Genomic DNA, 11,836 nt, shown 5'->3' with positions numbered 1-11,836 from the left:
CATTAAGTCCACTGCTTCTTTTCTGCCCTCTTTCCATTTTTATTCTTATTTTAATTATAAGGTAGACTGTCCTTATATCAAACATTGGAGAAGTAGGAAAAAATTGAACTGACTTGAAAAAATAATCTGGGGCATCTGGGTGGCTCAGTTGGTTAAGTGTCTGACTTGATTTTGGCTAAGGACATGATCTCAGTTTGTGAATTGAGCCCTGTGTCAAGCTCTGTGCTGGCAGTGTGGAGTCTGCTTGGAATTCTCTTTCTCTCCTTCTCTCTCTGCCCCTCTCTTGCTTGTACTCTCTCTTGAAATAAGTAAACTAAAAAAAAAAAAAAATCTGATGAAATCATGATTCCTTTTGTTTTGTAGAGGAATGTAAAATGCATACAAATGACGTTATTTAATGTAATCATTCCATTTTAACAATATATCCTCCATCTGTTTCATTCTACCAGCAACTAATGACTAATAAAAATGAGATTCTGAAATAGTTTTCCATTTGCATCATTTGGAGAAAAAGTGTCTATAATGGCTTTCTGATAGTTTTTTTTATAAACACAGCATTGATTACACATCATCGATATGACTCTAATAGAATGAAATTTAAAATGGCAATCCCTGAGATTGCCTGACAAAATGTTTCCTGACAAAATGTTATATGGAGACTGTATGTATTATTAATTTCCATTTGCTGTCCATTCCACATTCACACAAATACTGTTAGTAAACCTTCTTCTGAAGTTTCAAGGAGATGCCTGTAGGTTCCTTGTTGTAAATGTAATGAAATAATGAAAATATTATTCATCAAAATTAAGGGAGGAAGTTTCCCCTTGGAAAACAGTTGGAATGCATTGGGCTACTACTGGACTCTAATTCTTGGGGGGACACTGTTGGCAAGGAGAGTCAACTTCTGGACTCAGGAGCCTTTAAACTTGAAACAGTAGCAGACTGTAACAAAGACAGCTGATTGAAGAGATGAATAAAAGGTGTAGCAGGTGGCTGGTGAAATTCTGTAAGAAACAATGTATCACTCTTCAAAATTTTCAAAGAAAATGGTTAGCTTTTTCATCGAGCCTAATAATGCGTAGAGTTCTCCACTAGAGTAGAGCAGGGAGTAGAATCCAAATGGTCCATAAAATTTAGGAGTGGACAGGAGTGGACCAGGAGTCTAAGGAGTGAGGATAGGATATCAGTAATTCTTCGAAGTTGTGGACAGCCATTGGCTGTGAAATTAGTGATGACGGAGGAACAGATGGAATTAGTGTAACCTAATTTTCAAGGGGACAGTTATGCCAGTTATTTTGCTATTGTCTGTTAATTTTAAACTCATTTTCATGTATTCTTGTGATGTTCTGCAAAGCACATTACTACTTTGCCCCCGGTTTTCCGTTAGGATCTACCGATAGAGGGCGCCAGAGGGAGAGTGCACTTCTTCCAGCTACACTTTTTCAACCTGGTAGTGAGTTTGTTCCAGAAGCAGCAGCTGAATCCAGTTTGCAGGTTTTCTAATATGCAGAACATTTTGCTTTCCTTCAGACACACCAGCACCAACCAGCTGGTTCCCCCTCCTAAGAGGTCTGGGTCCTTATCTGAGGTCAGAGATAACAGCATCAGCCCTCTCCTCATAGGCTGTTTCAACTGGCAGGAGAGTGGTGCTCCTGTAAGCTATTTGCTGTGATCCTGGCAAATAAGGGCACACCCATGGAATTAGAAAAAAAAAAAAAGGTTTAGTAAATTTATCATTTTAGAGATTCTGAGAATGGGCTTTTCTTGAGATATGAGAGAATCAGAGAGGATTTGCTGATGGGGAGGGTTCCACAGCCCGCCCAGGCTGGGCATAATTGGGTGCCTTAGAGGGAACAATTTGATTCTAGCCTCTAGTCTCCCTACCCACCTCTAAAGAATCAGGCCAAGCAAAGGAACAGTAGCCTTCGAAGGGGTTTTAGAATAAGTCATTCTTAAATCTGTAGGCTTATGGCTCGTGGGCCAAATCCTGCCCGCAGCCTGTGTGGCCAGTAAACTAAGAATAGTTTTTACATTTTTAAATAGTTGAAAAAATCAAGAGTATTTTGTGACACGAGAATTATACAAAATTCAAACTTAGGCATCCATAAATAAAGTTTTATTGAATCACAGCCACACTCATCGGTTTGAATATTACCTATGGTTACTTTCATGCTACAACAGCAGAATTGAGTAGTGTGATAGAGACTGTGTGGTCCACAAAGCTGAAAATGTTATTTGGCACTTTACAGAAAAAGTTTGCAACCCCTGCTGTAGGACAAAGATGGAAGTAGAGGGTGGGGTATCAGGAGATACATTGGGATTAGCTTTTGGGGAAGATGAGTTAAGATGCCAAAAGTGGATACTGTGTTCTTGTGTCTTCTTAGCCACCCCTCTGAGAGACTGTATAATGAGTTTATTAGAATGCTAGTTATTTTCCTCGGAGGAAAATAAAAAGAGATGCTGAAAATTTATTGGAGTTTGAGAGAGCTCCTCTCTGTGAGATAACTAGTTTGAAGTGGAGACAAGACTACATTTTTCAGTGGGCTATGTGCTGGGTCACTCTTGGGTAACACAGATTTTCACACAGGCATGGTGGCTCTGAGAGAGGAGGGAGTTGATGATAGAATAAACAAGAGGTGATGGAATGTTGTGTGGCAGTGATCTTAGGGGAATCCTTATTCTTCCTCATCAAATTTCCCTAAAGGGGAAGAAACTTCTGCTCATTTTTCCAAGAAGGAGTTATATTACAGTGATCATCTTTGATCTCCTTCCCTACTTGTATCCATTGGAACTCCTTTACCAGTGGCTGGGGTTACTGTGCTTTCAAAACAAGATCCAAGTTCAATTGTGGCTTTTTTTCCCCCCTCTTGCCATGCTTGTCTCATGGATCACTAAAAAGCAGTGGGCTTTCCTCTGCTTCCTACCCCAAGATGGTAAGCATACTTGGATCAGAATCTATCTCAGCATGTTTTCCGAAGTCAGTCTGGAAACCTAACGTTCTCTCCAGTTCTCTGACTCCATTTGTGAGACAGCCTTTATTTCGTCTGGGTATATGAAATCATATTTGCAATCTAACTTTCTCCACAAATCTGAGGGTGCACATTTACAGAGAACTAATTCTTACTCTCATTTTCAGTTTAGTTTTAGTAGCGATCCCTGTACTTTGTGGAATATTAGATCCTAATTGACCCAGTAGAAAGTGGGTGGTTGACATTCCACGGGTTTCAACACTTATGGCCATAAATTTAGAATGACTGCAAACATCATGATATGTTGCTGTTTGGTTTTCCTCAGGAAGATGATAAGCGGCAATTTGTGTTAGGTAGGCATAGGAGACAAACTTAAATGGAATGTAGTATGCAAGAAATCGGCTTTTGTTCAGATGTCTAGTATCTATCTTCATGGTCTGTAACCTGCAATTTGTTGACTTCTGTCCCACAGCCCATCATAATAGACCCAGATATGCAGAGTAACTTCCGAGCTCAAGATGGAGAAAGTAGGTATTTTCCAAACCTGCTCCCTTAAATCACAGGGTTACCCTATCTTAGCTCAGTCAGCTTTATGTTATAAGGACATCATCTTTTCCTCTTTGCCACTGTAAACAGACCTCGGCATATAGTTCTAAGACTGATCTGGATTCGTGTTCCTTCACTATTTTGTATTTCCAAAGTCTTTGTGTGTGTGTGTGTGTGTGTGTGTGTGTGTACAACCTACATATGCTTTGTCTTTTGCTTTACCTCCTCTTTCTAGTTTCAACCCCCTAGCCCCTTCTTTTATTAATCAGTCTCAACAGAAGTGACCTGCAGTATGTATATTGGAGCAGTGACTCTCAGCTTGCCAAAAAAGTATCTAGAATTAGATCTGTGTATATTAGAATTTAGAATAAGGGATTCAGAGGTTCTGCAGGAATTATATTACCTATCTCCTGGATTACATATCATGTACCTCTAGGAAATATAATGCATATTATGTTATCATGTACCAGGAATGATACTAGACTCTTTACTTTGTCTCATTTAATCTTGACTGGTATGTGTGCATGTGTATTAAACATATATACAATAATATATATACACAAAGACATATATACTATATATATATTTATAAAACATATATATTTATAAAACATATATTTATATTTGTATATACACACACACTATATATAAAAATATATATTTATAAAACATATATATTTATATATGCACACACACAGTATGATAAGTCATATAGTCATATATAAAATGAGAAAAAGTTTAGTATCATTCCTGGTGCATAGTATGCATTTACTACTATTGTTAATACTGTCCATTGAGAATAGAAAAGATAGATTTTTATGAAAAAAAGATTCAATTAAAAAAACTGGAGAATAGACAGTATATTTTCATTTTTGTAATTAAAAACAGAATAGAAATTGATCTCAAATCTATCCCCATACTTGATTTCTAGCTTTCAATTATGCATATAGCTTAATGGACTAAGGCCATATATCATCACATGCATAGAATGTTAGGTCTGTAAAGGCCAGTGTTGACTATCAGATATAGCTTCTTAATTTTACATATATGCAAACTGAGATCTAGCCTGTCCAATTGGTCCTCAAGATTTCTGGCTTTTTCCACTTTACACAGATGCAAAACACCTTGATGCAGTCTTGTTATTTAAAAAGTATGTTTGTTTGTTTGTTTGTTTTTCTCTCTTCAGATTTTTGGAAGAAATGTTTTCACTTTTAATTTGCACATCAGTTTCCATGCATCCAAAACCTCTGTCCTCTTTGACAAGAAGCTATTATGTAACTAAAAACAAGGCATTCAGAGTTGCAAAATTAGCTTTGAGTGCCTGGAACTGTGGGACTGATTCTTAGAGTTAATCATTACTAATGGCTTTCCCATTAGTAATCAGTAATTATTATCTGGGATTGGTTGTGATAATAACTCAGGAGCCTCCTGATGTCTAGCTCAGCCATGATTAAATGTTACTTGTGAAAACAGGGTGATTTTTTTTTTTTGTTTTTTTTTTTTTTGAAAACAGGGTGATTTTTAAGCTCTGACCAGTTGACTACTATTGGTATATTCTGGGAAAGATGTGAAGAGAGAGTTTCCCTATGCCATTTTCAAAATGAATTCGATAGCTCCTTACTTTGTTTCTTTAACTGGTCTGCTAGTCTCATTATGTGAGAGATACTATTAGCATATACAGTATCGTCTTATCATGAAAACAGATTCTAAAATGAAAACAAACAGAAAGCCACGCTAGCTCAAAATCTATTTCCTTCAGTAAACCTCCCACGAAAATCCTTAATTTACCTAATACTTTGAACCATTCATTTTTATTTTTTTATTATTTATTTTAAAATTTAATTTATTTTTTAAATTTACATCCAAGTTAGCATATAGTGCAACAATGATTTCAGGAGAAGATTCCTTAATGCCCCTTACCCATTTAGCCCATCCTCCCTACTTTGAACCATTCAAAAGAAATCTCAGAATATTGAATTCCATAAAAAATTGAAAAAAAACATTTCTGTTATTTATCTCTGAATGTGCTGTAAGTCCCCCCCCCCCCCCCGTTATTTACGTAAAATCTCTGCCCATAGCAGGCAGCTCTGGATTTGAGTCTTGGTTCAGTTATTTTCTAGCTGCATGATATTGGGCTAATCAGTTTGCTCATCTATAATATAAGGATAAAAATGGGACCTGTCTCATGGAATTGTTATGAAGATGGAAATAACATATGGAAGGCATGTGGCACAGTGCCTGGTTCATAGTGACTGCTCATCAGTGTCTGTGATAATTACTGTCAGCCCATGGGGGCAGTCAGGTGTACTGAGGGGAGCATGGGCTCTACAGGGGCTCAGTTCTGGGGTCCAATTTTGTCTGCCACTTCCTGTGTGCGGCATCTTGAGAAATTTAATTAACCCTTTGAGCCACTATTTCCTCATTTCCAAAATGGATATACTGTAGTAATAATACAGATCACTGGGTTGTCGTGAGGAAAGTGCCTGTTAAGACCCTTTTCTCGCAACCGATTATCAACAAGTTAACATTTATCCACAATTCCAAGGGCAAGGCTAAGCCCAAGGTGTCACAGGAAGTTTCAAAAGAAAACAAACTCCTATTCTCCACCACGGGCAAGGAGAGAATCGAAGAAAATCAAGCCAAACATGTACAATGAGAGTTGCTGATGTATATATGCACATTAAAAGTGGGTCTCTAATCCATGCGCATTTATATTTTTCCCAATATGCACGTGGAGAAATTCTCAATTAGAGCCTCTTCCCTGGTATTTTTAGACGTCAGTAGATCTCCAAAGCCCAGCCAAAATATAGGGCTGATTAAAGACTAGAGAAACTGGAACCGTCACAAACTGTACGTGGCCAGTGCCACAGAAACTAGGAATAAAACAAACCTTTCTAACCAAGGGCAGATCCCCTTCGTCTCGTGGAGGTAAATGGAAGGGCGAAACGCAGGTCAAGTTGTGCCGGCACCGACAAAAGCGACTGGCGAAGGGCCCCTTCCCGGCAACACCAGCTTTTCCTCATCTCGGTCATGGAGGATTTTCCAAGCTTCGTGCCTGACCCCAGGCGTGGCGCCCGCGCCGGCCCAGCTGACGAGGAGTCGAGGCGGCAAGGAGAACTCCAGTCCTCACACGGTTAAACCTCTCCCAAGGAGACTGGAGGAGGGAGGAGGGAGAAGGGAAGAGGGAGGGTCCCCGCCCACAAAAACGAAGATAATATCATCCCGGCGCCCCGCCCCCACACCGGGCCGGCCCCCTCCCCCGCCCCTCGCCCCCCGCCCCCCGCCCAACTCGGGACGGACCCTCAGGCCGCACCTGCACGCGCGCACACGCCCCCCCGCGCGCCGGCCACCACGCGCGCCAGGCCTCAGAGCCGCCGGCGGCGGACCGGGGCGCCCTCCTTCCCGCCCTGCCTCAGCCCCTGCGCCGCCGCCGCCGCCGCCGCCCTCGGCACGCGCCCGCCGCGGCTCGTCCGCACCGCCCTGCCTCGGCGCGGACCACGGCCGCCGGGGCCGCAGCCGCGCGCTCCTCTCCGCCCCGGGCCGCGGACGCCGCCACCTAACCGCCGAGTCCGCGGGGCGCGGAAGCTGATCAGAGCCCGGGCCGCGGCGTGAGGGTGCGCGGGCCGCCGACGCGGTTGTTCGCTGCGCTCGGGCTCCCGCGAGGACTGTCTCCGCCTCCTCTTCCTGCGACCTCCTCAGTCCTCAGCATCCTCCTCGCGCTCCTCAAAAGCACCCTCTCACGCCCCACCCGCGGGAACGAGGCTTCAGGAATTCAGGGGAGTGGCTGTGGGGGCGCGTCGCGGCTCCCCGCTCGGCCAGCCCCTCTTCCTAGACATGGTCTGATCCCCATTGTAAAAGCTGCGCCCCGAAGAGGAGGAGAGAGAGTGGTGTTCCCGGCTTGGGGCTGCAGGAATCTCTTCTTGCTGAAGCTCTTGCATTATTTTAGGGTGGGGCGGGGAGGGCCCTGGATTTTGGGGAGTGGGGGTGGGCGGGGAGGAGGACCCGGGGTGGGGGGAAAGGACTCTGTGAGGGAGCCGGTGGAAGACTATGGGGAAGGACCAGGAGCTGCTGGAAGCTGCCCGCACTGGAAATGTGGCTCTGGTGGAGAAACTCCTGTCTGGCAGGAAAGGAGGGATCCTGGGTGGTGGATCCGGACCCCTGCCCCTTTCTAATCTGCTAAGGTAAGGACGGGAACCAGTTCTGGGATTGCATACCTCGTTTTGCATTGTGATAGATACGTCCTCCTCTTCATGGTTAGTGCACCTGGTGGCTGCCAGCGATTCATTCTTAAATTAGGCAGGAAAACAGACTGTGTGTGTGGAGAGGAGGCACGAGGTTCCCAGTCAGATTGATGCCTTAGATTCTTTGAGTAATTTGAAAATAGCCTTCCATCAATGCGTCAGTAGCTACTTTTCTCTGAACTGTGGTGCAGAACTTGTACATGTACTAGTGTTGTTGGAAGAAAATCGGTGTTCCACTCGCTTTCCATCAGCATTTATTATGTATTTTCAGTGTCGAACCCAGCCTTTTTTGTCTATTTGCATGAAATTGGTAGAGAAGCTATTGCGTGCATTCACTTACCCTGCAAAAAGCCACGGCCTTTGGTTGCTGCTACCTTCTCTTGCAGAAGGCATTTGCTGTGCTGTGGGTTGTGATCCCACAAAATGAAGCAAGCGAACCTTCTGATGAGATGTCATCTGTACAGGGTGTGTGTAAAACTTGATGAGGCAGGTTAGCAGCCCCAGCAGTACTTCCAGTTACCTGGACTTAGCTCAGTGCAACTTGGTTTTTAGGACCAAGGATGCCAGGTCAGGATTGGGATAGTGTGTATGGAATGTAGTAGAGGCCTTTTAATATGAAGATGTTGCGGGCGAGACTAATATTGCTTGGATACTCTTTCTAAGATGACATTTAAAAAAAATGTCAAGGTCTTTATTCAGCAGGCAGTACCTTAGAAATAGGGTTGATTTGCATATTTGAGAAACTGCGAACTTGAGAGTTGAATTGATGGACGAATTAAATAAGAGGGAAGAAGCCTGAAGAATATTCATTAGATAAAATGCAAGGAAAGCTCTTTAGTTTATAAAATTGTGGCTATTCACTTTACCCTGGATATTTTTGGAGGCATCAATCATCATTCATAGCTTCACCCTAAAACATCTCTTAAGCAACCCAGCTGTACTTGTAAAAATTTGAAAAACCCAAATGATTTTTTTTTTTTTTTTTTGGTTTTTAAATACTCTTTTGTGCTACTCTTGACAAGTGTTTAATACACATTTTTGGATGATGACATTGTGTTCTTTACACAAGTTCTTAGATGTTGTAGTGGTCAGACGATGCAGTTAATTATAGTACTGGCCTGTAGGGAAATGAAAACATTTGTATTAGAGTGAAATGAACTTAGTTGGCAAATAGTTGATGGGATTTTAAAAAGCTCCATATATGATCATATATACTTAAGAGTGACATTTTATTGGAATAATAATTCACTTCAGATCAATGAATGAATATGGGACATTTTTTTAGTTGATCTTAGGAGCGATGACTCTTTGGGTGTACTCTGTTGGTAAGTAATTTTTACTTTCAAACATAAGTAGACAGTGTGGACATGTTTCAGATTATAGCTCTAATAACTGCCCCTAGTCATGGGTTATTTATACAAAAGCAGTTTATCTGGTTACGGTTTTAAAGTTGCAGGTAAAGTAAATGTGTTTACCAGTTGATTGAATTAGTTGTAAGAATGATTATGGCTAGAAACCTGTATTCTGAAAGAGGTTTCTGAATAATCAATTCCTTTGGACAAACACTAAGGAATTCTTTGGGAACAGTGATAACTTCAGTTAATTTTATTAAGATAAATAGTATTTTATTTTATTTTATTTTATTTTTTTTTTTAATTTTTTTTTTTTTCAACGTTTATTTGTTTTTGGGACAGAGAGAGACCGAGCATGAACGGGGGAGGGGCAGAGAGAGAGGGAGACACAGAATCGGAAACAGGCTCCAGGCTCTGAGCCATCAGCCCAGAGCCCGACGCGGGGCTCGAACTCATGGACCGCGAGATCGTGACCTGGCTGAAGTCGGACGCTTAACCGACTGCGCCACCCAGGCGCCCCAAGATAAATAGTATTTTAAAAAGCATATCTTTGTGATAGAACTTAAAGGCAAACATCTTTTAAATACTTTCTCTGTTGTGCCATTTAAAAAAAAAGAGTAGGTGGCAAATTTTAGGAATAAAATACCAACTATTTAATGTTGGTAAACTAAGTTGTTAAACTTCTTGAACAAGAGGTTTTTTCTCTTTTGCTGGTTTTGTCAGGGGTGAGAGCTCTATAACAAATGTGCACAGAAAACAAAAGTAAAAAAACGTTCTCATGAGTTTGAACCAAGTTGTAAAAGTCAAAATCAAAACCAATAACCCTTAAACTTGCATCTATCGCATACTAAATGAACAACCAAAACAATGTCTTTGAAGAATATGACGGTTGAAATTGCATTGGGTGATCCTTTGCATAAAATGAAATTCCTAAGAAAGCACATTTAATTTAGTTGTTACTTTATTTCACAAATGATTGTGTTCAAAAATTTATTTACATAATGATGGAGAAGGTGGCCCCTCCCTCTTCAAATATAATGACGCTTGGACATTTTAAAATACTTCGGAATGACCGCAGAATAGGTTGGCCACTACCTCCCCCCTGCCTTTATTAGTTGTGTAATAGGTAGTGTCAGATAACTGTGCTAAATGCTTACTTGTATCATTTCCTTCAATTCTTATATCAGCCTTAAGTGGCTGAGCCTCAGTTCACAGGTGAAGAACTAGAGATAGGAAGATAAGGACTTGCCCAAGGTCACTTAATTAGTAATGGCAAAGATTTGAAGTTCTGTGATTTAAATTTGCTTTTCCACATTGTAAGTCTTATTCATTGATTCTATTTGATTTGTGAGTTTAAAATACGTAGTTTAGTCTACTTTTTTTTTTTTTGCTATGAATAATCTGATTTAAAAATCCTTAATTTTTTTCCTAATGACAAATAAATCCTCATGACTGCCCTTTGGGGGATCACTAAGAACTTTTCTGAAGATGGTTTTGATGACATATTCCCAAGTGAGCAGTAGATATATGATAGGGAATCAGGTATGCTTGGGTGACACTGCAGTTTTCAGCAAAAGAATGACCTTGAATAAATATAAAAATCTTTCTAAGCCTCACTGTTCTCTTCTAGAAAATGGGAATAGTTATAGTAGCTATCATACAGAGTTGTTGTAAGAATTAAATGAAATATGAAGAAATGAATGCAAAGCATTTAACACATTGATGTTTTATCATTAGTGTTGTTATTTCTCATGCAGCTTTAAAGCACTTGACCTTATTTCTTAAGGTCTTGATTACTAAAGATTTGCTTCATATTGGACATGGAGTAAAGTTCCTTAGTAAATTTTCCACTAGAATTATAGAATCTATAAATAAAACGGGACCTTTTATCCAACTTCTGACCTAGAGGAATCACCTGCAACATCTTTTACCAGTTAGTTATTCTAGCCTTATAAAACTCTTAAATGACTAGATCCATTCCTTTTTTTTTTTTTTGACAGCTCTAATTATTAAAAACATTCTCCTTTTATTGAGTTGATATCCACCTCGCTGTAATTTCTTATTTTTATTTTATTTTTTTAGTGTTTATTTATTTTTGAGAGAGAGAGAAATAGAGACAGAGCATGAGCAGGGAAGGAGCAGAGTGAAGGAGCACAGAATCTGAAACAGGCTCCCAGGCTTTGAGCTGTCAGCACAGAACCTGACGAGGGGCTCGAACTCATGAACCACCAGATCATGACCTGAGTGAAGTTTGACGCTTAACTGACTAAGCCACCCAGGCACCCCTGACCTCCCTGTAATTTCTAGCAGTTGGTATTATTTGGAAGTGGAATATAGGTGAACTTACATTTTCATACTTTTCACTATTCTCTTTTTTCCCTTCTTTGCATATTCTCAAGTTCTGCAATGACTCTTAAAGGTGGTGAGCAGAAATGAACAAAATGCACTAAGATATCAGTTGACCATTGTGAATATACTGGGACCTGATATACTGTTGAATTAAAAAAAAAAAAAAACAGGTTTCAAAACAGCATTTGTGGTATGACCCTATTTTTTTTTTAAGAAAAAGTAAGTGTGAAAATTTATAATGTACATGAAAAAGTCTAGAATGATAAACACCAAAATGTAAAAAATAGCATTCATCCTTGAGTGGTAGAATTGTGGATGATCTTTATTTTCTTTTTGCTCTCTACATTTTCCAGTATTCTAAAATAAACATGTATTAATA

At 40.4% G+C, this 11,836-nt stretch overlaps 1 protein-coding gene across 1 annotated transcript in view; it reads left to right on the top strand.

Annotated features, from left to right (window-relative positions):
• The first annotated feature begins 7,513 nt into the window (after window positions 1-7,513).
• The window catches only part of LOC116738210 (ankyrin repeat and sterile alpha motif domain-containing protein 1B-like), a 210,663-nt gene continuing 206,340 nt past the window's right edge, over window positions 7,514-11,836 (top strand). Inside the window, exon 1 of the mRNA XM_032594030.1 lies at window positions 7,514-7,696. Within this exon, the coding sequence (XP_032449921.1) occupies window positions 7,563-7,696 (134 nt within the window). The 5' untranslated portion in view covers window positions 7,514-7,562. The remainder of the gene's footprint in view (window positions 7,697-11,836) is intronic.

This window comes from Lynx canadensis, chromosome B4, assembly GCF_007474595.2.
Source record: "Lynx canadensis isolate LIC74 chromosome B4, mLynCan4.pri.v2, whole genome shotgun sequence".
NCBI lineage: Eukaryota > Metazoa > Chordata > Mammalia > Carnivora > Felidae > Lynx > Lynx canadensis.
The sequence above is the reverse complement of the archived record's forward strand: the minus strand, read 5'-3'. Positions and strand labels throughout refer to the sequence as shown.